This window comes from Lytechinus pictus, chromosome 11, assembly GCF_037042905.1.
Source record: "Lytechinus pictus isolate F3 Inbred chromosome 11, Lp3.0, whole genome shotgun sequence".
Classification (NCBI taxonomy): domain Eukaryota; kingdom Metazoa; phylum Echinodermata; class Echinoidea; order Temnopleuroida; family Toxopneustidae; genus Lytechinus; species Lytechinus pictus.
In genome coordinates, this window is record NC_087255.1 from 21,694,392 (window position 1) to 21,721,222 (window position 26,831).

General features: G+C 35.3%; 2 protein-coding genes across 2 annotated transcripts; one reads left to right on the plus strand and one right to left on the minus strand.

The window, feature by feature from the left end:
* Positions 1 to 1,472: 1,472 nt before the first annotated feature.
* LOC129270992 (phosphoglucomutase-1-like) lies at positions 1,473 to 13,876 on the minus strand. Its single transcript, XM_064107012.1, has 9 exons — positions 13,538 to 13,876; positions 12,293 to 12,455; positions 11,443 to 11,588; positions 10,422 to 10,536; positions 8,344 to 8,534; positions 7,529 to 7,683; positions 6,567 to 6,818; positions 5,939 to 6,131; positions 1,473 to 4,838 (listed from the first exon to the last, which is right to left on the minus strand). The coding sequence occupies exons 1-9, from the start codon at positions 13,778 to 13,780 to the stop codon at positions 4,614 to 4,616; spliced, it is 1,683 nt and encodes a 560-aa protein (XP_063963082.1). The 5' UTR covers positions 13,781 to 13,876; the 3' UTR covers positions 1,473 to 4,613.
* A 1,186-nt stretch (positions 13,877 to 15,062) lies between these two features.
* Positions 15,063 to 25,369, plus strand: LOC129271565 (ubiquitin-conjugating enzyme E2 U-like). Its single transcript, XM_064107013.1, has 10 exons — positions 15,063 to 15,232; positions 16,097 to 16,199; positions 16,732 to 16,816; positions 17,234 to 17,326; positions 18,226 to 18,323; positions 19,864 to 19,990; positions 20,637 to 20,828; positions 21,852 to 21,948; positions 22,403 to 22,524; positions 23,179 to 25,369. Exons 2-10 carry the CDS (start codon positions 16,134 to 16,136, stop codon positions 23,283 to 23,285), a joined length of 987 nt encoding a protein of 328 aa, XP_063963083.1. The 5' UTR covers positions 15,063 to 15,232; positions 16,097 to 16,133; the 3' UTR covers positions 23,286 to 25,369.
* The last annotated feature ends 1,462 nt before the right edge of the window (positions 25,370 to 26,831 follow it).

A 26,831-nucleotide genomic window follows, 5' to 3' on the forward strand; every position in this document is an offset into this window, starting at 1 on the left:
AAAGTTGATTTACTGTATTTACATTGATTAGGAGCTCAAGACCATGTCAACTCCTCAGATAGACTTTTGATTTTGATTTATCAACGCCTATTATCCCCTTATATATTGATATGATGAACGGCCTTAAAGCACAAATCACACCAAGACGCTTTCTTCAAAATGGCAGCCTGCGAATACTTTGAACGAAATTGACCAGCCTCGAAATTAGAGTTTCGGGAATTAATTGAGCCCAAAAAAGTCTGATATGATTTTTGTAGGTCTTATTTCGATGCCATGTATAATGAAATAAGATGGTGCTAATCATTTAGCATATTTATGTTCAGCACCCTCAAATAAGGGACAAGGAAATAAAATAAACATATTATTTTTATCAAAATTTGTACTTTTAAGGGACCATTGGCAACATTGATATTTATCATTATGTTCAAGCATTACCAAATCAACATATCGTAAGAAATCATGCATAACACTTAATGTGATTTTAAAATTAAAAGAGTATGTCAAACCTTACGCATATTAAGTTAATTTTATTGTATTTTCCACCTGTCCATTATCTTGTCAGCCATGTTATTTTTTGGTAAATTAAATGTTATTTTATTGCCATGGTAATGCCTTAAGATGTTATTTATACATTAAACAACAGACATATACGTGTATGTTTGGCACCCTAAATTTAGTAGAATTGAATGAAAAATAAGATTCTACAAGGTATTTTTTATCAAAGATGGTATTTTAGGGGGAATAAAATGACCTGTTGCCATGGGAACAGAACATACATTTGTAAACATTGATATCAATAAATTCAAGCATTACCAAGGCAACATCAGTTTTTATCATGCTAATGAACTCATGCGGAACACTTACTGTATTTATTTTTTGTTCAAAACTTAATGACTGGTCAAAGTCAAACCTTATGTAGATTAAGTAAATCTTTACTTTACATTCCACCTGTCCATTATCATTACAACTGTGTTAGTTTGTTTTAAAAATTATATCTTAATTGGTTGCCATGGCAATGGCTGAAGATGTTATTTATTTATTAACAGCAAGCATATATATGCTTAGCTCCCTAAAATTGGGGCAAATGAAATAAAAATCAGATTTTACAATTTTTTTGTTTATCAAACATGATACTTTTCTGGGGGGAATTTTCATATTTCATATGTATTCAATTGGGAGCCTGAAAATTATCATTTTGGTCATCTATATCATGTTTATTTACCATTTACATGGGAATGCATGTTATTTTGGAGAAATTAATCCGTTGCCATGGCAACGGCCCAAAATGGCATTTATAAATTTACCTCCCATCTTTAAAATAAATCTTACGGCATATACTAATACTTGTGAAAGTTTCATGCTTTAGTCATAATTTGCACAATTGTTCGGCTAATCCGCTCTACTAGTAGTAGTTCATGCATGATAACATTCACTCAAAACAAAAAATGAAACAACTCTAATTGCTATTCATCTTCAATGATTATCATCATTTTCTATTTCAAGAGAAATCGTCACATAGCACAAATTATATAAAAAAAGCATGTTTAATGACCATAATTTGTTATTGTAAATGAGGACAGAAGAGAAGGGCAGTACAATGTACTGGTTACCGTGCTGGGTAGTGTAACATATGTCGTATGGTGATGAAGTTCTTTCTGCTGTGGAGAGTAAAGTTTCACCCCATAAGTATAAGGGCAGTATTCTCAAATCCATGGTTTAGCCAATCCCAGGTAATAACTTACACCACAATTTTATAAAGTGCAAATGATCAACTCATTTGAGTAAAATCTCTAGTTCCGTGGCACACAGCTGTTCAAAAATTGTGTTGTAAAATGAGAATACATATTAATGATATGAGTATACAAACTCATTTGGCACAATATCTTTGCCATGAATATGAAGAACAAGATGAAACTCCGTAAAAGTGTGGACTAAAATGTTTGTTTACTGTGGGGATAAACCTATGTTTGATTACAAAAATACCACCCTATGGGTTGACTATTACTTAGAATACTTGCATAAACTGACTGAAATTGACCAAACATTCTTCATGATATATACATTATACAAAGAGAGTTGCCTCTAGTATTAGCCATGCTACTTTATATTCTTCTCATACACATTTCCATTCAGTAAATATATTGCACAGTGTAAAGTATTTATTTGATAACAGGGCCCCGTCTTACAAAGAGTTACCATTGATCCGCTCAATCTCAAGTATGGAAGTCCATCCATACCACAAGTTTTTCTCCAGGAAATTTGCACAATCTCCATGATAAACAAAGAGAATCACACAAAAATTTTCAGAGAACAATGAATGCATGCATATACATCATATCTAGAAAATATTTTAAACAAACATATTTTTTATGTTGATGTGGCTGGCTGTCCATAGTTATGGTTGATTGGATCAATCGCAACTCTTTGTAATACAGGGACCAGGATTCAATGTCTTCAGGTCATGACCTGGCGGCAGGAATATTTTGTCAGATATTTTGACAAATAAAACCAATTAACTGAATACATGTATCAAGAGCCGGGCACACATCCCTGCATATTACAAGGGTTTGAGTGATCACAAATAAAAAGATCTGGAAAAAGATGAAGAGTGTTGAAAAAGTCTGAAATAGAAAGAGCTCCCATACTTTTTGTACAGAGGAAAGCCAAAAATAAGCTGAAATTAAGCTGAAAATCAAAAACCAAAAAATCTGAAATCAGATAAAAATCTGAACTCTCACACCCCTGATATTACCTCATTACATATCATATGGAATATCTTAATCCGTAATACTGAAATCCAATGGGACAGTGACCAATGCATATTTCATCCTGTATCAGCTTGCATCCATTTACTAATATTGCTTTATGTGAATAATGATGAGTTTGATGATGTATCGAACCCGAATAGATTGTTTACTACTTGGGGCAACCCGAGGTTTACCAGACACAAGAGTATGATACTGTATTCCAATATATGGCTGAGGTCTATAGAAAAGCATGTTATAGCCAGTGTTATAGCTACGATGGTCGACAGTGATTTGGCCTAACTGGCAAATAAGATTTCTGACCACCATTTATCATGATAAACACTAACTCGGCTTAAAATAATTGTTTTGTCTTGAGATTGCCAGCACCACTAATAAGTCTCAAGCTAGAACACAGGTTATAAGATAATCAGCCAGCCTCTACACGGGTTAAAATATATTCTCATGTCTTCAGATTGAAACATGAAATAACTTTTTACCTTAAATCTTGATAAAACATTTAAAAATGTGTATTTTCATAAAAAAAGTTTGAAAAGGAATATTGAAGGGGACGTGATCAAAGTATGTTACAATGTTACATGAAAAGAGACATGGGCATGGATGGTAGGTATTGAAAATCTACATATTACAGAGTACCACAATCATATTTCTGGTGAAAAATCAATGATTTGGAAAAAAGTGATCTTGTCTTTGTACAAATATCAAGAATACTTCATAGAAGCAGCACTAGGGAAGAACTAATGACTTTCAGAAAATCAGTACTGTTCGAAGAAATTGAAGGTTTTAAACCACATGTGCTCTGTAACACAAGATATTGTATACTCTACAATAAAAATCAAACCTACAATTAATTTCAACTCTTTAGTAAATGGTTTGCTGCATAATCAAAACTGAGTGCTCTCCCCTCCATCTCCACTCCTTTTGTAAAAAGCACTTAGAGACGTGCAACTTTGCTTATGTATTTTGCGCTATACAAAACAGTTTCATTATAAGTATTATTATTATGTCAATTCTCCCTATTGCATAGAGCTGTTGGAATCTAGCCACCTGTGGCGTACCTTCAACTCTTGGGAGGTAAACTTCCAGTTCTGAAGGTGCGCTTTCTTTACTTGTGTTGTACGCTAGAAAAAGTTATCACTTCCTTACTGTTACAATCTCACAAATAATAAAATTTACGAGGTACATGTACGGAGCATCAGTGATATCGCGTCATTCCGTTAAAACTGTAGTGTGAATCCCAAATGCAATCAATCAGATATTAGTATGGTAGGTTGATATCACTTGACATCGGCTACATGCAATAGGGAATATTGCAGTGCAAATGATTTATTGTTTTGGGGTTTTTTAACACTTTTTTTTTACCAGGGCACTGGTCTATAATGATGAAAGTGCTCTAATAACTGTATTTTGATAATAAATGCAACATATGAGTGTATCAATGTAAGAATGAGTATATTAAAAGATAACAAAATGCTATGAATTTGGAAGAATTTAATTACCAGTAATTACAGTTATAAAATAAAAATATACTGAAATAATTTTGTAGAAATATATAACCTCTTTATATCCCTATCCAGGGAAACACTGCAAATTTGAATCCACTATACCAGAGAGGTGATAGGGTCTCCCTAATTGTTGTATGTTTTAACATTAGTTCACTTTCACAAACATAATAAAATGAAATGATTTTGCTAAGCAAAGGGAAAATATAATGAAAATACAAAACAGAAATAACCTCGGTGGTGCCATGCACTATCAAAAATTTCAAACAAGATTTCATTTTGAGCTGGAAAACAGACTAGTACAGTAATTTAAAAAAGATCTATATAATTATATATCTATATATATTCATGTGATAACAGTGGGCTTGTCAATGCCAATAAACTCTTTAAATTGCGAGACCTCTAATGCTATCTCCACAAGAGGGCGCAATGCATCCTGGGAATCCAAGCCGTACTTAGACTGGTCAGACTCGAAGCTGTCGATGTACATGCGAATGGTCTTGCCCGAGCTACTCGTCCCACTCAGCCTGAATATTGCACGGGAGCCGTCGTCAAAGATTACTCGAATGCCCTATATTGGATAACCCCCCAAAAAGCAATATAAATAACAAGAGTAAGGTAAATTGTTAGAGTATAATCAACATGTTGCAACAGCTTTTGATTGGAATGATGTAAACTGTCTTTTCCCATTCTATTTTATAGCATGGCAACCATGCATAAGTAATTACCGAAGCATATCCAGCCATGCATCCGCTAAAATTGCAATGCAATGGCAAATTTACCGGATGCATGGCTAGCTATGCATCTGTAAATACTTATGCATGGTTGTAAACAAAACTGATTTTTTGCCAAAAATTCCACCATTCTATAAAACAAATGATGCACAGGTTTGTTCATGCATCGGTAGGACTGGTGAGCATGCGGTAACTATGGAATATAGTCTGAACCCCCTTTATATGCTCACAAAACCTACAGATGCACTCACATCTGTGCATCATTTCTATACTTATGAACAACGGGGAATCAGGAAAGTTGCTTTGACAAAGCACTGTGTGTCATATTGGATGTTGGTCTATCCTTCCCCACAATACACAGAAAAAGTTATTTCATTTTTGGATGTGTTCTACAACACTTTCTTTCCAAGGAGAATTTTTTGGTATTTATTATTATTTCAATATATCATGGCCTTTGTCTAATTATGCTACTTTTAAAGCTACTGAATTGTGCCATTCGATTGGCTTTCAACCATTTTGAGCCATTGTCACAAAACTTGTTATCAATAGCAAGTGATAAGCTACTGTTAAAAGCTACTAAACAGCACCATTTGATTGGCTTTGAGCAAATTTTGAACTTTTTTTTAATGAAGATCAAGTGATAAGCTTCTGTTAAAAGCTACTGAATGTCACTATTTGATTGGCTTTTAACCAATGTGGGCACTTGTCCTAAACTTGTTATCAAGTGATAAGGTACTCTTTAAAAGCTATAGAATAGCACTATATGATCATATTTCTGCCTTTGTGATATAACTTGTCATGAATAGCATGTGATAAGCTACTGAATAGCAACATCTGATTAGCTTTGAGCAAACTGTCATAGAATTCTAGCACTTCTCTCTAATTCAACATGTTTTATGAAACTGGATCTCAAATAGAAAAGATTTAGTATTTGTACCTGTTTGAGAGTAAGCCTGTTTTCAATAGGGTCAGTGTATCTGAAGTCATCTGCCTGGGCTATCCTGAATGTCTTTGATCCCTTGGTGAATGACCTTCCTATTAATTCCTTGACCTTGTCCTTGGATACCATGTCCCTTAGGTTGTCCATCCACTTAGTCCCTGGTTCATCAGGTACACCTTCAAAGTCCCATCTGAAGATGAAAGTACATTGAGTATTCTCTCTCATCTTGTTGATTAAAGATAATTGCCAGTTGTGGTAATGATCTCAAAATAAGTTCAAACTGAATTTAATAAAATTACCACCCAAGTAAACAAAAGCATATGTGCCAAATGGCTATGGAAGAAAATGTGTAATTTTAAGTTCTGTGACAGGCTAAAAATTATCAAAAATTGCAAGTGGGCAGTGCTCATTCAATCATGAAAGGTTTTTCCAAATGTTTGCTGTCATTTGAAAGCTGGGTTTATTGGCTTTTCATATATATACAGTATATTAGCCTCTCCTCCAATAGCAATATATTTATTATTCAGCCGCCATTTTAAATAGCGTATACTTTTTTATGAGATGCACTGTATATCATTGAAATCTTGCTATCAAGATGCCTGTACATCATCTCGAGGACACTCACCTTGTGAAGAAGTTGCGTCCGTATTTCTTCCAGTGTTCCTGCAGGACCTGCTCCATAGTCTGTCCCCTGGAGGCCAGGATTGAGAGCCAGGCTAGGACCGCCCACAGACCATCCTTCTCCCTGATGTGATTGGACCCTGTCCCAAAGCTCTCTTCGCCACAGATGGACAGCCGTCCCGCATCCATGAGGTTGCCAAAGAACTTCCAGCCGGTAGGAACCTCGAAGAGGGTCATACCGTCGATAGAGGCTACCCTGTATCAAGAGACAGTCACATGATAAGTTATCATGGTGTAAAACTAAAATGGATGTGAATACTTTAATAGATCCTGTCCCAAAGCTCTCTTCGCCACAGATGGACAGTCGTCCCGCATCCATGAGGTTACCAAAGAACATCCAGCCGGTAGGAACCTCAAAGAGGGTCATACCGTCGAAAGAGGCTACCCTGTATCAAGAGACAGTCACATGATAAGTTATCATAGTGTAAAACTAAAATGGATGTGAATACTTTGATAGACCCTGTCCCAAAGCTTCTTTTGCCACAGATAGAGAGACGGCCAGCATCCATGAGGTTACCAAAGAACTTCCAGCCGGTAGGAACCTCAAAGAGGGTCATACCGTCGATAGAGGCTACCCTGTATCAAGAGACAGTCACATGATAAGTTATCATAGTGTAAAACTAAAATGGATGTGAATACTTTAATAGAACCTGTCCCACAGCTTCTTTTGCCACAGATAGAGAGACGGCCAGTATCCATGAATTTACCGAAGAAATTTCTGCAAAGAGGAACCTCAATAAATAAATAAGTACAGTCAATAAATGCTACCTTTAATATATCAAGAAAAATTACATGACAAGTAAGGTATTATGGTGTAGATCTAAATTGGATGTGATAGACCCTGCCCCAAAGCTTTCTTCACTAAAGAAAGTCAGTTGATAGGACTGAAAGGATAAAAACCCTTACCTATCCATAGCACCACTTGTTGGCATACTCCTAGCCAAGCCTTGAACAGGGTTCTTCTTGAAGTAAGGTATACAGCAAGCATTGGCTGCAATAACTGCTACCGAGTCACTGGGATTGACAAAGAACGCATTCTCACCGAGCAACATGTTACGATCCTGAACAAACAAAGGAGGAAAAAAAAAGAAGAAAATACACATTAATTCTACCAAAAGCTATGTGCAAAGATCATTGTCAAATTGATCGACTATTACACATATTTATCAGTAATTCAGATTGAATATTTAGCTGTGGGTCATATATATCATATAACATATCCTACTATTAATTAGTGTTCCTAATAATGTCATGCAACACTTGAGTTCAATAGAGAGGTGAAGAATAGATGCCTGGCCAGTGCCATGGATCTATATAATTAGAAAATTGTAAGGGAAATAAGGATTAATTTTTAATAATGATAATTCATTTCCTTCATAACAGATCAAGAAAGAAATGAAAACATACAAGTAGGGGCTTGATTATCAAGGAGTTCTAGAAAAATGCAGAGAATGAAAAGAAAAGAGGTACATTCTTTCCATGGGTTCGATGACATTTGCTCCGGTGACAATTGTTCTGATGGAAAATCTGTATGTTAAGCCAAACATAAAACCTAACCTCCAAAACTAAATAAACCCTAATCCTCATCTTTACATTATTCTGAATCCTTACTCTAACCCTACGCCCTCTGGGATATTAAGACTGGAGCAAATGTCATGTCACCCTTTCCATGAGTATTTGCTTGAATACCCTGAAATATAGATGTATGTCTGCATTCTTACCCCATCGCCATCAAAAGCAGCCCCAAAGCCATAAGTCCCTTTCTTCATGAGCTCTACAAGGTCAGCTGCGTAGGTCAAGTTGGGGTCAGGATGATGACCTCCAAAGTCCTCACTGGGGTCGCAGTTCAGGCAGCAGTCCAGAGGTACCTGTAACTCCTGGTGAAACGTACGCTTCACGTAGGGCCCCATGACTGCGAGAGAGTTCAACAACATTAACATCATAGGCTTCGTACATTGATGAACACACAGGATTCAATAGTTTCCTTTTCAGCATATGCACCATAAGAATTTCAGTGGGAATTCAAAAGAGACTTTAACCCATTGTCTAATGGAACAATGTCACAATGTCATCCCTGTGAAAATCCAATGGGAATTACGGATTTTTATATTCAAAAGTTTGGTAAATTGCCAATTCGTCTACTGCCAACTCGTCCACTCCCCACATGGTCTACCTTCATTTGGTCAAATGCCATTCCGTCCATCAAAATTTTGTCTAACAACCATTTGGTCCAATAACCATTTGGTCCGATCATCACTTCGTCTAATCACCAGTTCATCTATGACCATTTCATCTCATAACCAGTTGGTCTAGTATCCATTCTATATTCATTAATTTCACCCAATTAACACGAAGTCCAATTAGACCAAGTGGTATATGGACTAATTGGCAAATAGACCATGTGGATATAGTGGACGAATTAATGGGAGGTCAAATGATAGTAGACGAGCTTGCATTTGGACAAATTGGCAGTAGACCAATTGAAAATAGACCAAAAAGTTTTTCACTATTATCTCTAAGTAAACAATTCACAGACCTCTAGAATTAGTCCATCCTCATATATGAATTTGTATAAGTCCTTAATATTTTTGTTGGGAATTTTGGTATTAAAGTGAGGAACAAGGTAAAACTCACATCCATACAGACCATTCACTATATCACTAGGGAGTTCTACCCCTACAAAAAGTTACAATTGTCTCTTTGTGAAAAAAGTGTGCAGACCTTTAACAAATAATCTATCCACTAAAAGACTTTGCAGGCCCCATATATTTTGTAGGGATTTCTACCCAGTGAGCAGCACAAGCCGAAATTCTCTGACATAAAGATCATTTATTTTATTACATAATTAATCTTACAGTTTTTTTTTCTGTTTGCAACTATAGAGAACCTACAGCTGATAATTAATTGAATTTTGAACGGACAGTGAGTTTTGGATTGATCGGGCTTTGAAAACATTGAAGAAAAAAATAAAAGGTAATGAAAGTGGAAAACATATCCTTCATAATCCCTCTCAAGAAATAACTTTTTAGGATCTTAAAGGGCCTATCTATCTTCCTGAATCTCAGAACAAAAAAAAAATGAATTGAACTAATCTAAATAGAATTTCAAGTACAGAAATAGATACTGTACTGATGGTGAAAGGGATAGTGAATTTAACTGTGACTATGTTGCATCTCAAACCATACCGTTTCTAAACATTGGAGTTCAGTGCAACCAGGGCCCTGTACCATAAAGCTACACGATTGATTGTTGGGTTGATTTTCACGATAGATCAAACACAGTAATCTTTGCAATTGATTGTAGCAATCGGCTTTATGTTCAATCGCTAAGCTTTATGTTACAGGGACCAGGATGGTTTGATAGCTACAAATGAGAAGGCTCTGTTATGTACTAGGTCAAGACCTAGGCCCATATTCTGAAGTCGGGTTTAATTTAACCTCTGGTTTTAAGTTGTGGTTTAACTATGGAAAGCCAGTTGTTACATAAATCTATAACAATAGAGGTTCAATGTATCAGCTCATTTGACTCCCAAAGCATTACACTGCCGGGGAAGGATAAGTATGACAGTTGTCTTCACCATTAAAGAATTAGTAAAGAGCACAGTAAACATTAGAAGCATTTACTGTAAACAAAATTGGAAACGTTTGGCTTCCCATAATTTTAGCACAGAGTTAGACCATGGTCTAAATTAAACCAGACTTTAGAAAAGGGCCATTGTGTCTGATCAATTTTTGTGTAGACGTTAAAGAAAAAAAAAAGTGATTACATGTAGGTGCTTAACATATCAATGAAAGCTTACCTCCGTGCATTGCATTGATGACAACTTTCAGGCCACTATCCAAAAACTTCTTGATGGCTCCAAAATCAAAGATCTCCTTCATCAATGCTAGATAATCTTCTACAGAATCTATGACCTGTATCAAGGGTAAAATTACAATATGGTCAGAGGTTCAACTGTTATTAAGAAGCAACATTTGCCAAGATGCTGGACTATCAAGGATCTAAATCGGAGTTAATTTTATTTTTGTTTAATGATAAATTATAATAATAAAAAGATGCGAGATGATGTGGAAGAGGTTCATCCTGGTGAACGATTGAGTAGAAGAAATAACCAGTTGTCTCACGATGTATCAAACGTAGTTGGAAAGCACAGTTGATACATCATGAGACAACTGGTTATTTCTTCTACTCAATAATAACTGCATATTTATAAAGCACTTTTTTCCCCGAGTCTGATACAAAACGCTGCTATTATTACCTTGGTTTTTAATAGCTGTACTGCCCATATAAGTGCTAAAGCATTCAAGGAATTCCTTCCTATCGGGTACCCATTAACCTTTCTTGGCTTGAGTGCAACACAATGGACCGAATTCACAAAGGTGGTTTTGAAAACTATCGGTTGAACCCATGGTTTATGCAGATTTCCTGTATAAATTATGCCTCTTTACCGCATACATAAAAAAATGTCCAATGCTGATGTGCGCTTTTGTCACAGTGCGCCAGATTGATGCCTTTTGCCATGGTTAATTATGCTATTTTATTCAGGAGTCCACTGTTTTTAATTAATGAGTCCACTCTTCAAACTGTGGACTCATGAATAAAATAGCATATTATGCTAATTTATTCATGAGTCCACTGTTTGAACAGTGGACTCACTTTGACAAAAGCACGCATCAGCATTGGGCATTTTTTAAATATACGTGGTAAAGAGGCATAATTTTATCGACTGAGCCTACTTGATCCCCAAATCCCATTTGTGCTTTAACAAAGTAATGTGCCCATATCGTGTCTTTTTCAAAAAAATTATTGAAATCACTTACCTCAACAGTAAAAGGTTTTCCATCTACTTGAAATTCTGATATCTTGATCTGGCCAAGATCAACTTCTAGACCTTGACATATTTTATATTCAGTGATCTTCTCACTGATCTCGTAGATTTTATTGGTGATGTTTTCTGGAGCAGGACCTAATATGAATGAAAAATATTTTTATAAACCAGCAGGTAGACAGAAAATGAAGACTTGGAATTTGCATTGAAGTTATTTTAGTTTTGATTTACAGGGAAGGGCCATTTACAATTGAGAAGTTATTCCAGTCATTTATCCGGGGGGGGGGGGGGGGCAGTCAAATATATTGCTGTACACATGCATGAACAAAAACGTGTTTAAAGGGGTGTTTTTTCAGTTTTGGACACAGGCCTCGTTAAGGGTATCAAAAACAGATTTTCAAAAAAAAAGGGTGGTTTTGAAAGACTGGTCAATGTTCAATCGCAGGGTCAACCATATTTAGGGTATTTTTTTATTCAAAGCTTTTTTTTTTCAAGGCTAGCCAAACGACGTGTATAGGGTATGTTTTTTTCCCTAAGCCTTTTCTCCAGGGCTTTTTCCTCCTCGTTTCTGACTAGTGTTCTTGTTCTTCCCGATTCTACAAAACTTGTTTAGGGGGCATTCTGGCAACAACTTGTTTAGGGGCCAAAATGTGTAAATGAAGCCTGCGAAAAACTTGTTTAGCGGGTTATTTTGCACACAGAGAAAAACTTGTTTAGGGGGTGTTTGGAAATAATTTGGTCACGCATGTGTACAGCGATACATTTGACTGGCTCCCCCGGATCATTTATATAGGGAGACATAGAGTGAGACAGAGAAAGAAAATGTTAGGTCTTTTCCATACCTCCATTACTTGTATTATATTTGATGCCAAAATCACCATTGGGTCCACCAGGGTTGTGGCTGGCCGTCAAAATGATTCCACCGCAGGCTTGTCGTTTACGGATAAGACAAGACACGGCAGGAGTCGAAAGAATACCATTCTGACCAATGATTAGCTTCCTTACCTAAAGAAAAAAAAAAAAATATGGTAGTGAATCCGAACACTTTTCATGAGTTCAATCATATCAAACACATTTTCATAAAGTTCATCAACCTTTAACCATTAATACACGAATACCTTCAAAATATAAATATGTAAAAATTTCGCCAAAATCATTTTTCTTTTTTATGACATCAGCTTCTAATCGCACCCCTCTTCGCATGTGAATATTTTGGTCACTTGAAAATGGTATTGTATTACGGAACGTGCGTTTTCTGTGAGAAAATTTTAGAATAACAACAAAATTACCGATGAGCTATTTTATAATTTTAAGAATAAGGATTTTGAAAATGTTTTTGACCATTTTACATCATCTTTCTTTTCAAGTTCCCTTTAGAAGGATGTTGCAAAGTTTAGAGTGTGTAAAATTATTTTCTGATGCATATGATGCGCACGAAGGACGGTTGGTCGGTACTACAATCACTCACTAAACTGTAAGCCTGTGACCTTCCTGAGTGTAGTTGATCCTCAGTTTGGATTTTAAAACACAAACAACTAAAAACATAGATATGGGACCAATCAACCAATCAATTTTCTTATGTGTGCCACTTGTACTGTGCAGAAGGGAGTGGAAAGCAATTACGAGCAAAAAGAAAAAATAATAATAAAACTAAATGCCTCAACTTCTCAAAGACAAGGACTGATGACTTATTAAATAACTTGTCTTTTTTCATCATGTTAATAAAGACTTAAAGTTTCCTCACAGATAAATTAATTGCAAAAATATTTAACAAAAACTAAAGTTTATAGTGACCTTACTAGTTACTAGTTGCTTACAGTTTACACTAAAGCAAGTTTGACATCAATTTGATCATTTCCAATTCAACCTCTCTCTCTCTTCTCTCTTTCTAGATCTTACTCTAACTTGGCTAGTGAGTTAGAAAATAATTCATCAAAGCAAACCAAAAGTTAGTTACTGTTCGCAAATGAATTGTGATACTGTATCAGTGTATGCATATCAACAAACTATAAATAAAATAAAAAAACAGGAAAGAGTTAAGGCAAGAGTTTAAGGTGTCTGGGCTGAAAGCACTGCGGAATTCCTACCCCATTGGCTGCTGCAACTTGAATAATTATGTTAACTGCTTGCCGCATGAAATACCGACCGTCACCGCCCACTACCAGGTCAGCACCGGCTAACTTGTCGCCGATCGCAGCGAGTGTGCTCTGGACGAAATTCTCTGTATACTTCGGCGTTAAAAATGTGCTTGTTGGCTTGCGGAGACCACTAGTACCAGGCTTTTGCCCTGGAAACGGTGAAGTAGACACGACTTCTGATTGAAGAGCCATTTTACAAAGATTTTTCTCTTCAAAAGTAATGTTTTCATGAAAAAGTAATCGAGAGCCGAAATTTCGAACATCAAATTTGTTCTGCTTCAACTGTGTACGTGCAATTTTACAAATGTGATGTCTCCCTCTATTGTTAGTAAGCTTCTCGAATTAGAAATTTCACTTTTACGTTGGGCCAGGGTGGAAAATAATTCTCATTAGGTTATTATATCTCAATTAACTAGACCTAATTATCCGTGTTACGTTATTCAAAACGCTATACATAAACCACAGGTAACGAGGATGGAAAGATAAAAATATACTGAAAATATAATTTTTTACTTTTCTTGCAACAAGCATGCACTGTGATTTTTATTGTTTAATGATTCCAAATAAGATGGACCATTTATCAGAAAAAAAAGGTGATGGATCAATGAACACAGGGGACTCAAATATTTTCTAGTTATCCCCGCTGATATCATTTTCTTTCAGAGACCTACAAAGAAATATATGATTCTCTACTCAAATACATATGTCACTAAATAATGTTTTGAATACATATCTTTAAATGTTGTATATAGTTGTGTATGTGTTGGGTTTACTTTATTCCTTACTTTTTTTTTTGGGGGGGGGGTAGGATGAGGGTCTGGGGGGTCTAGCGCACTGAGAAGGAAGAGCATATGCAACAACACTGTCTCAAATTAAGCACATCATGCAGGGAGAAGAGCCTGGCCTTTTTAAAAATGGAATATGTAAAAAAAAAAAAAATGTCTGTTCCAATATCACCCACTAAAAATTCACTATAGGGACGGATCTGGAGAGTGGGGGGGGGGGGGGATCTTGTGGTTGTTGCAGTAATTGCAGTTGTTGCTATTCGGGGTGGGGCGGGTTGGAGCAAAACAAAAAATGGTGTAGACCACTGAGCAATTTGGTGTGTGTGTCGGTGTGTGAATTATTTTTGTGTGGCAGAATATTTTGGGAAAAAGCACAATTGCTGCCCCCGTTCAATTTTAGTATGAGACATGGGCCATCATGACTTTCATTAAAGGAAGATGTCGCACGGCTTAATTTAATTGCCCTCTATAATACGCATCAAATCCAATGGTTCAGAAGTACCTAGCAGACGACGTTTTGACATTGCAAAAAATAGAAAAAGTGCAAATATTTTTGAAAATTTATTAAAATTGTATTACATTATACGAATGATAATTTTCACTTAATTCTAAATAAATATAATTTATGCTATAATTACTTTATTATTATTGATATTTTTAGTTAATTAAATAGTTTGATCTGAAGCTTTAATGAACGAGCCTATATGGTTACGGGTGTAAACAACCTATAGTTTTCCGAAAATTTGTCTGAAAAAATGGAATAGCTTGGCAAAAATAGAAAATTTGATGCATTTCCAGTGAGCTGAGTTAAAAATGTAGACAATTTAAAGGAGTCGCAACGATACCCTGAATATTACAGGTAAGATTTGACGTGCACAATCCGATTTCTCGACTCAAGACAGTGTTTACCTTCAGCCCCACATGTTGCAATATATGTGTGGTTGAAAATGTTTTGAATTAGCATGATGACATTCGTTGACATTGTCATTGGACAATCGTCAACCTTCTTCTTCTGTGTTGAATTCCTCCGTTCACCGGAGAACTGCAAGCCTTTAGTTGCAGTACAGCATAAACCAAAGGCCAAGTCCCAGATGCAGGTGGCGATGGGCAGTGGGCTCGACTCCGACTCCGTCTCCGAGCCCACCTGGCTTTAGATGATCGTATGATCTAAAAATAGCTCTTTGTCATTCCTTGGCTTACTACATTCCCTACAAAACTATGGAACATTCCCGTAAATTCATGAAATTTATTTTAATTTCTTAGCCTTGGCTGCTTAATTTAGCTTTGTCGTTGTTGTTGATGTTGTAAAGAATGACAAATCTGTCTGGAGTTAAGTTGATGCTGAGCCTTGGCTTGAATAACTGACTATGTTGTGTCTGTACTGCCTGGTGACTAGTGATGAGTATACTATCCTATGATCAACAGTCAAATATTTTTCTTCTAAAAGAATTCACTTATTCAATGAACAAGGTTATGATAAAGTTAGAATTCAGCCTGTAACCTTAAGTCAATATATTTAAAAACATCCACTAAATGAAGCAATATTATTGAAGAAGATACTGCACTCGATATAATTCATATATTTTTGGTAATTTCTATTGATTGTTGTGTTCTGTCTCGGCTTAGAGTTTCTGTAATCAATTTTTGGTTATCATTCTTGTCTTGAATTGAATTCTGTGTAATAAATTTTCTTTTTTGTGTGTTTGTTCTGGCTCTACTCTAGATTGACAGAAGATTTAGGACAACTTGGGCAATACAATATGCATTCTAGGGCTTATTTACTTTTGGACAGAGAATATTTCATGCTGCAAAGAGATCCTGTATGGGTGAGTGGATTTTTTTTTTTTATTAATAAACAAACAGAAAACAATGATAGCTATGGTGTTGATAATATGAATGATATCAATAAAGTACTTACATACAAATAATAATATTACTGATGATATGATGATGGTGATGTACTGTACATGTAGCTAGTGACTAAGTCTAATAACTGACACAAAAATTCAGTGGGAAAAAAATGAAACAAAACTTTCACCAATGTGGTGATGAGAGTCAAGAAGTTCACAAATTAGTAAGATATTTCAGAGGAAATTTATGTGATGAATACACATGGAAATAACTTTTTAAAATATTGGAATTGGTGTGGTTTTTGTTCCTTTCTAAATATGGCCCAAGTACATGTAATTGAAATTGAAATAAAGAGGTTGGTGTTGTTAGCAAAATGATTTTCCCAAAATCAGATTAATATCAAATGAAAATTTGATAATTCTGATTGACCAACATGGAAAATAAAAAAGAAGAAATGTTCAAATGCATTTCTAGCAAAAATGAATAAGTCATTTCTTCATCTCACAGGGAATAAATGCCCACCCACTCTCAGAGGACAATATGATGGAATGGACGGCTACAATACGAGGACTGAAGGGCACGATATGGGAAGGTAGATATGATTTCCAGATAGTAGAAGCAAGACAATGAATATTGTGTGAATGTATTTATAAAGAAGTATGCCAAGAATAAACGTTTTCCAATATTTTGCATTTCACTTTTGTCAAATAATGAAAACTATAAAATATGTTTTAACAAATGATTACTCTAGAAGTTTGCAAAATAAGAATCCAAATTCACATATTTTGTAAAATACATTTATGTACTGCTTACATGAAAATGTAAAGATACTTTTACTGAACATATCCCCATTATACCTTTTAATTTATGACTAAGAACAAGCAATTTGATACTAAATAAATTAGCAATGGAATATTCCTTTTCACTAGTAACACCCTACCACATGCTCTCTCATTTTTTTTTCTCTCTCTCTCTTTCTCTTTCTCCTATTCTCTCTCTCTCTTGTTAGGTGGAATTTTTGTTCTCAGTTTGAAATTTGATGAAAATTTCAATTACAGGCCTCCTGATATCCGTTTTCATACAATTCCATTTCATCCAAATAGTAAGTGATTCATGTATTCTTGAATCTTTAATCTCTCATTGGTAATAATAATATAGGGTATTTATATTGCGCACATATCCACCTTGTTAGGTGCTCAAGGCGCTCCTATATTACCCGGCTAAGCTAGGCGTTCATAGCGCACACAGCTTTTTAAGGAATTACTTCCTACCGGTACCCATTTATCTCACCTGGGTTGAGTGCAGCACATTGTGGATCAGTTTCTTGCTGAAGGAAATTACGCCATGGCTGGGATTCGAACCCACGACCCTCTGTTTCAAAGTCCGAAGACTAATCCACTGGGCCACAACGCTCCACAATGTAATGTCTAGTTTAATAGGAATTGAATCTCACAAGAGAAAAACAATAGAGCTGATGTACAAGTAACTTGTAATCCATCAGCATCTCATTAAGTGACAAAATTTATGAAACAATATAATTTATTAAAACTACATTTTTATTTTCCCTGGTATAGTTGATAGGCAGAAAACTGAGCAGTTAGAAACACCTGTATTAAGCGCCCTACAGCTGTAATTATTATCATTAATATACATATTTAATTTGCTTGTGTTATAAGGACTAAACTTTATGCAATCATTTGAAGGTGAAACAATATGAAGTGATTTTGCCACTGAAATTATATGTTTCAGTTCACTCTCATTGTAGGTATTTATTATCTATGTTTATCAGTACCTTCAGATCATTTAATCTATAGCTTTGTTAGATCATTAATGAATTTGTTAATAGTGTGTAGGCCTACATGTATATATAAATATAATCATTCCTATGGTAACAAGAAACTTTCTAGTGATATGATATATTTCAAATATGTTTAGTTAATACTAATAGTTTTATAAATCTTTGTTTAACCTGTACACTTGTTCTTTTTCTGAATTCAATAGTTGACATGCAGACTGGCCGTCCATGTGTGGAATTTCTTGATAATGTAAATTACTGGAAAGATACGTACAGTTTACAAAGCATTCTGTTAGCTATTCAGGTAGGTATTTTTTTAATATGAAATTACAATTTTTAAAAACCTTAAAATACAAGAAAAAGAAAATAAAAAGGAGATGAAAAGGACGAAGAAGGACTAAGAAGAAGAAAAAGAAGGAGAGGAAGAAAAGGATAGGGAGACAGAGGAGGAAGAGGAGAAGAAGGAGACAAAGGAGAAGAAAGAGGAAGGGAGAAAAGGGTGAAGAATGAGGAAATAAAAATGGTTGAGGTTGAGGAGACGTTGAAGAAGAGTAATTGAGGACGGAAAGGAAACTGCATTATTAATCAACTTTCAAAACAATATTTTGCAAAATGTAAATGAAACATGTAATAAATAAGTGTGTAAACACACACACACACACAAAAATAGTCATGTTGGAATTCAGAAATACAGATTAAGGCCACCTTGCAACTTACAATTGATCTGCAACCTGATTTCAGAGTAATTTGTAGTAGAATTTGATGCTAAATATTGAGACATGGAATATCTTTAATACTGTGTAATCGTACAGATACCTATGTTCAAATCTGTGAATATGCCATCATCCTCATTACGTCAAACCCCCGTTTGGAGAAAGACCGCAGTTCAGATTGCAAACTGCGGTGTTATACCCCATTTTTCATTTGGATCTCCCAAAAATCATTTCCAAGCCCATATCAACCGCGCTTGGCCAGGTAATCCAGGGGTAATCCCCGCTGTCTCAATTTCACCTCCACAGGCCAGTATATGAGCGTTGAGCAAAGGACGAAAAGATAAACAACAGCTGTGCTATTACGTAAGACTTCTCTGCCTGTAGCAGGACCCTCGGAATGAAATTATTGTATTTGATATTTAATCACGTTTTCAAAGGCATATTGTATTCAGTAATCCAATGTTAGTCCATTTTCAATTTCGAACGAAGAAAATCGACCTCGAAATAAGGAAAGTAAGCGAATAAAAATGACGGCATGTTTTGGAGGGACCGAGGTCAGCGCTGCGCACGCATCCCATCGTGTGTGGCCCCCTGCTGTGACTGTATATGCCGGGCTGTTGTGTTTTCTTCGGACCGACGTCAAGAAACAGGTGTTTTGATACTTAAATTGCTTGCTTGGGGCAGTTAGGGTTTGTCGTACTTGGAGAAGAGAATTGATGAGAAGGGTATAGTGTTCTCAAATGGAAGTTTTTCATCATGCTTATTAGAATAAAAGCGATTTTAATATCTAGTCGTAATGACGTCATTGCAATTGTACAATTGGCTATGATTTTAAACTAATTTGGCCTTTACTCCAAAATAAAGGCTGATAATTATCCAAAATTGTTATATTACTATCCTTTCAGTTAATTTTAACCTCAAATAAAAAGACACTTTTCATGCACATTTTCAGAAAATGAGCAAAATGGGAATTGCTCCAAAATTGAATCGTGGACCAGTCATAAGCTGTACGGTGGCATTTAGAGGGTACTAGTGGACTATTGGACTTGGAAACTTTTTCTTTCTTTCGAAAAATTAATCATTCAAAATATCAAAGAGTTTACATTTGTTTATCTTTCTCAATCCATTCAGTGTATGTTGTCAAATCCGGTAGTAGCCAGAGCAGTAAATGAAGAAGCAGTTAATATATTTCAGAACTCACACAGTCTTTACAAGCAGATGGTCATAGATTGTGTCAATGCCAGCCAGAAGGTCTTTGGTGAGTATTTTTTTCATTATCAAATCAGCTTTATTTCATAATTTCTTTAGACCATAACAAAATATAACATATAAAATACTATATATATTATGTAACATAAACAATAATATGGGGAAAAAGTATAGTTAGAGTATAATTAGATCCTAGATCATAGTAAATTGAATAAATTTGCAGCAGAATATTTTCTTCCATCTGCTATCAGATTTGTACGTTTTGATACAAATGTAATGTTCAACGGAGTATTTGGTGAGTATTACTCTACATTGCAATAGAAGTTGCTGGTATAAGCAAAATTATGAAAGAATGATGTGATAATTCATTATATAATATGTTTTGTTATTAGTACTCACTGATGATCTTGCTTGAAAATTCTCATAGACAAAGCAAGGAGTTGTATAACATCAGACTAGTCTGCAAGCACATACTCAAATTTGACACTTTAAACCAACTATACCATGTCTAGAATGAAGACTAGACTCCAAACTCTCTGTCTGTATCAAACAGAGGCAGACACAGTACATAGTGCATCTAGTCTCACTGCTTCAGACTCTGTATTATGTGACTGTGCGAATTAAAAAAAAACAAAGGTCTGTGCCTGCAGACTAATATCAGGGATTTTCTCATGTTTTTTTTATTACTGATGTAGCTGGTGAAACGATTGCATCAGAAGGATCAAGGGTTCACTTTGAGAGCGGAACCGGAGAGAAGGAAGACCCTGAGAGCGGGGCTAACTCGGGTCTGAGCATTCTGAAGATGGCCAGAATATCGTTTGATGAATACCTTACAACGTGGACTGGAATAGCAACGTCGAAAGCTCGGGCTGAAATGAAGAATCCTTGTAAGTGTTTTGATAGTGATGCTTTTAACTGATGTGCAGCAACTTCCCCTTTAAAGCAGCAATGAACCAGCAGCCTAAATGGCGCCACCTCAAGTCCTCGACTACTCACATCTGGCCAGCATAATGCAGTATTCTGAGCTGTGTAGTCTTATAATATAGGCCCATTTGAATAACAACATAATAATTCACCACTCAATATTACATTCATACCACACTCGTAAGGTGGTTTCAGACCGCCTCGAAGTTCGCCAGTTCCAGGTATTCTCTGATCGGGAAATTTACCCCGATCAGAAAATACCAGGTATTTTGGCGGTCTGAAAGCAAACTACGCGTAATATCCCCGAAAGAAAATACCCGATAAATAGTAGGTACTTGGCGAAATTACGAGAACTTTCGCGGGGATTTTTCCAAGGTCGTGGGTATTTTGGCGGTCTGAAAGCAAATTACGGGAACTTTTAGCCCAGCGTGTCGTTGGGTGCGGCGCCGTGCATGGGTTGCTGCTGGGTTAGTGATTTTGAATTTCGCGCCTTGCTGCTTATCAGACCATACTGCGCATGCTCGTAACTTCAGGAACTTATCCCGAAGGGTATGTTTCAGGGCGGTGTGAATGCAGGAATAATTAATGGGTATTTTTCAGCCTAAAAAAGTTCTCGTAATTTAACGGGGATTCTTGTGATCGAGGCGGTTTGAAACCACCTATTGCGTTACCAAGTAGCAAAACAAGTACTTTCCTTTCAATCTGCTGGTTCATACTTTCTTTAAGTCTTATTGTATCACCCCCCCCCCCCCCTTCAGTTTCACAGTTATGTTATCTACGAGCATGATTGGTACTGAAATATAAAATTTCTATATTGTTATGCAGAAAGTTTGGCCTGTGCAAACAGGAAAAATTATAAAATGGGATCAGGGATAGTATAGGGATAACGATAGTGTGGGGGGTTAAGAAACCGTCGTGAGAAAAATGTATAAGTTCGCTCTATTGTGAGTACAATCAAAGTTTCATAATTCTGTTTTTTGTTTCAGTACTGGAGGCAATTAGTAATGATCCTAAGCTTCAAACGGCTCACTTTGGCCTGGATATGGAGGAACTACAGAATCATATGAAACATCAGCTAGAAACGTAAGTCAGAAAACATTATCAATGTTTAAAATTCCGGGAATAATTGAGCCACTTCTTCTCTTACCATTTTACTTTGTATTTTGTAATGATGACAGGCTGAAAGCTGAAATTTAATGATGATGATGATGATATTAATTATCATAATTCTGATAATGATGAACAATGATATTGATATTAATGTTCATGATAATAATGATAGTAATTATGATATTAATGATAATGTTAATAATACTAATAATGATAATAATGATAATAATAATAATAATAATGATAATTATAATAATAATATAGGTATATTTACCCAGGGTATCCACTTCAGTTCTGAAAACTGTTCTTCTAGTAGGCCCTGCTATTATTACCCCGGCTTTAGCTGGGCTGCATAGGTGCTCAAGCATTAAATGGTAATAATAATGAATCATTGACAGTCTCCAGCTTTCTGTTTTCTTGTTTTCAGGCACAATTCTCTGATGTACGGCAAGTTAGGCCCCAAGCAACCCAACAAAGAGCCTGATGGGAAGGAAAAGCGACTGGATCATATTAATAAAATGAGAAAGATATACCTCCCAAAACGAACAGGTCAGGATTGCTTTAATTCATGATGCAATTCATAGGGATTTGTAATTTAATTTTTATAATTTGGAAAAGTTGTTGGGTTCCATATGTCTTTCAAATTACATGTTAATTGTTTAGCAATATAAAACAATAAATAGTGAATGAGGGACATTATCGACTCTCATTTGAAAATCATTGTGATGTGATATAGCTGTTTTGTGAAAATATGCAAAGCTTTAAATGTCTTAACTTTCTTATTTTACATCAAATTTTGATGAGATTTTCAGCATTGTGCGCTTTTGATTTTTCTCTATTGTTTACAAATCAACATTTTCCTGGGTGGACTTGACCAATTTTCTTTGAGGAATCATCTTGTTTTCTTTGGTTTAATTCATTGATTTCATGAAAATCACTTGACTTGAAACATCAGAAGTGTGAGAAATGAACACTTTAGAAAGCCAGTGGCCTGCCGGAAATTAAGGGGTATGTTTACTGTGAAAGTATCCTACAACGTGTACCAGATATACAATTAAAATGAAAAACAATAAACTAAGTAATAATAAGATTTAAAAGCATAACTAAATTTGGCCTATAATACAAATAACATAGTTATAATAATGATAATACAATTACAATAAGATTTTTTTCATTTGGTTTTGTTTCATTTGACATCAACAGTTCCCCCTCCATCTACGGCCCCAAGCGAAGCAGAGGATGCCTGGGAGAAGGAGGTCGATGACCTGGTAGCATGGACCAACGACCTCAGTGATGATCTCCTAAAGTGATGTTCAGGTCAAAATATGAAAGAGACTTACCTAGTAAAAGACTCATTCAGCTAAGTTATTGAGACTGAATAAGTTAGCTCAGAAGTCTCAGTGCACTTCAGTATAAAGAGAGAGATTAGTGAAAAAAGTGTATTCAGTTCTATATGTGTAGACCCTGAAACTGGAATGTTTTGATCTTAAAAGAGAGAGCGAGAGAGAGAGAGAGGGGAAAAAACGAGGAGACATAACAAGAGAGCAAGAGAGAGAGAAGGGAAGGGAAAATAAGGTTGGAGAGTAGCATGGCGTAAATCTGTGATGTCATACAATTCAAGTGGGGGATGAAACCAGAGTTCATACCCCCTGAGCAATAGGTTCGCCGATCGGATTTCCGCCAGTGGAGAGCAGAAAGAATTTGACAGTTGACATTTAAAGTTTTGCATGTTTTCTAGTGAAAGAATCTTGTGTATCGGTTAAAATCAATGAGGAAGAACAGAAGATATTCGAAGGAAAGAAGGAAGAGATAGAGAATGATTAATTTTGCTTAATGAATAACTTGCTAAAGGGAAATTTTACCCTGACAAAAAGTTTATTGTAAAAATAGCAGAAAAAATAATGAAACATATTGGTGAAGGTTTGAGGAAAATCCATCAAAGAATAAAAAACTATTAGAATTTTAATTATTTGATTTGTGACGTCATATGCAATCAGCTTTCCTACATATTGTATGGTAAAAAAAATCAATGAAATGACATTTTGTCAGAAATTTGGAAATGATTTTTATTGTACCTTCAGTATATCAATACACAGATGATTTCACACCTCCTCCTAAAAATAAAATCAAAATCAAGTCATCACTAACCATTAAAAAATGAAATTTATGCATTTTATGTTACATAACATATGGGGCAGCTGCTCATTTATGACGCACAAATAAAAAACTTGAAATTCTAATAACATTCTTAATCTTTAATGGATTTTCCTCAAACCTTCACCAATATTTCTTATCATTTTCCTGCTATCTGTACAATGAAATTTTGTCAGGGTGAACTTCCCCTTTAAGTCTGGTGTGAAATCATTGGTCCTTTCTATACTTGATGATCAAACATCAAAAGCTATGTTGGTTATTATTATGTAGTGGGTTTGTATTTTACTAGTGGCTACTCGTGCCAGATAACAAAAGAGAAACTTTGATTCGTTTCTGGTGAGAAAAAAAACAGTCATTTGAAGGCATTGATATCACTGCAGCTGCCCCGTCTATTTTCAAAGAAGGATTTCCAGATATTTCGTGTTCTGCAATGCCATGGGAACCGCACCAATTAATGTAAGAAAGCCTCAAGAATCATAGTGGAGTTTACTTTCGGATTTTTGAACTCCAGTCATTTTGATAGTTTTGAATCGTGTTGAGGAAATGCTCAAGGGCTGTTACTTGCTACGAATAAAGAGACATTTTAATGCAGATATATGAATTGATTGAGCATTTTTTTTCATTTAGAGTATTATTCTGTATCCAGAATGAACTTGTTGATCAAATCTATATATAGGCCTGCTTAATGATTACCCTAGGAACAACACTTGTTTGAGCACAGAAAATAAAGAAACTGTAGAGCAAATGGTATCATTTAATGTAAAAGATCTGTTTTTATTAACTTCGGTCTAAAACTGCAGGATATCGAGGAGCCATTTCTTAAAAGGTGTCAGTTAACAATTTTGTCAACACTGTACATGTTAATAATCTGAGACAATTTTATGAAAGTTGTCAGCATTGACAACTTATTGTTTTCGGACAGTTACCATAGTAACAGACACTGATGCTGCTCAGTCAATCACAAGCAAGGAAAGTTGTCAGGTGTGCCTAGTATCCCTCCCCACCTTTACAACCTGATTTTATATTGTTGCTAATCCCCCCAATAATATTATGATTTTTAAATATGTGACCTCTATTCCTAATGCTTGTATCTCTCCATGATAATGTATATAAAATAGAAAGCAATTTGCAATATATCTGTTTGAGATTACCGGTATGTTATTTATGATGTATGTGTGTACATGTATATAATTTTTGTAATAGCAAAGTTCAAAATGAATAATCAAGTTAACAAAAAATCATGCCTTGTACGTTTCTTTTCTGTAACTCTTATCCATGAAAATGAAAGCTTGCAATGTATTATTATCACTCATTATTTCATTTTGCATTATCAATTGAATTCAAACTTAATGTGTTCATATTTCATGTATTGGAAAATGTTTTTCTGATCATTGTCAAAGTATGCAAATAGGAGTAAGGAGTAACTTTGGGTACAAAGGTTGAATGTCACAGAAGTCATTTGAAGACATTGGAATTCATGTATTTCTTTCTCGGATAACTCTAAAGAATCGTGTGATAGATCTGCTTCAAACTTGGCTCATGTGTGCATCTAGGGGATTGACAATCTGATTCGATTCAAAGGTCAATATATTCATGAAAATATCTTATTCTCATGATTACTAAAGAGATTTTGAAGGATTAACTTCAAACTTGCAGACCCATGTAGAACCCTACGCAGATTGAGGTGATGATAATCTGGGCCCCGTGTCATAAAACTTGTTGCAGTAACAAATTTGCAATATCAGTTTAAAGCTTCTGAAATCTGCCAATTTGATTGGCTGAAAGTAAATTTGATATAGAAATTGTGCATTTGTTAATATAACAGGTCTTTATGAAACGTGACCCTGATTTAGATTTGGAGTGCAAATTCAATTCAATTCAAGTATTTATCTCCTAATTCATTAAAAAGGACACAATGATAACAAAATTATATACACACAAACAAAATATAAATAACAAAAACAAAAGCAAAGGTTTCAACAGAACATAACCGGAACAAATAGTGGTCAAGAGGTCTTTATTCTCAAAATGTTATTTTTGCGTTAATGAAGGAACTGAGCCATGCTATAACTTTGCTGGATGTGTTTGGATACGGAATTTTGATGACCTGATCAGATTTCGGGTCCCGACTTGGTCAAATGTCATAGATATCATGGCTAATTATCGCAATTAATTTTTGATAAAATGAATAAATCAGAATAAGTATGGTTCATGTATTACTTTGGCCGGGACTATGGGTATGACGATCTGATATAAGTTGAAGTGTGTACATTCCTGAGTTAGCCTTTGGGAAGGCATTGATATTAAATATATGTAGTTTACGAGAATGCTTCTCGTATAAAATAATCTAAATTTTCCTTCAAAACAATTCATATTTATGAATTAGATTAAAAAGGCTTCTTCAGAGTAATGTTAGGTTATATATAATAAAGTGTCTGCAATCAGTATTATTACACACTTTTCCCTCTTTTCCCCTATATGTCATCGATAGACATCGCTTCTAAACTTTGTTCCTGTTGGTATAGCATCAAACATCTCTTTTATTGCTACAGTGTATGTCTCGGAACTTCGACTTTAAACTTTCACATCAGATTTTAACAATATGGTATTGACTTTATTTTCAATTGGAAGTACTTGCAACGTAATATTCCAAGTAAACGACAGTTACTTTATTATCATTACCTTGTTATTTCCTTGACTTT

What these genes read in the sequence shown, in the direction of transcription:
- LOC129270992 (XM_064107012.1), bottom strand. Translation starts at nt 13,780, where the DNA reads ATGGCTCTTCAATCAGAAGTCGTGTCTACTTCACCGTTTCCAGGGCAA. An exon ending in CTGCTTTTGATGGCGATGGG is followed by an intron (nt 7,684 to 8,343) that starts GTAAGAATGCAG and finishes TTGTTTGTTCAG; the next exon opens with GATCGTAACATGTTGCTCGG. An exon ending in ACAGGCTTACTCTCAAACAG is followed by an intron (nt 4,839 to 5,938) that starts GTACAAATACTA and finishes TATCCAATATAG; the next exon opens with GGCATTCGAGTAATCTTTGA.
- LOC129271565 (XM_064107013.1), top strand. Translation starts at nt 16,134, where the DNA reads ATGCATTCTAGGGCTTATTTACTTTTGGACAGAGAATATTTCATGCTG. An exon ending in TGCAAAGAGATCCTGTATGG is followed by an intron (nt 16,200 to 16,731) that starts GTGAGTGGATTT and finishes TTCATCTCACAG; the next exon opens with GGAATAAATGCCCACCCACT. An exon ending in ATACCTCCCAAAACGAACAG is followed by an intron (nt 22,525 to 23,178) that starts GTCAGGATTGCT and finishes TGACATCAACAG; the next exon opens with TTCCCCCTCCATCTACGGCC.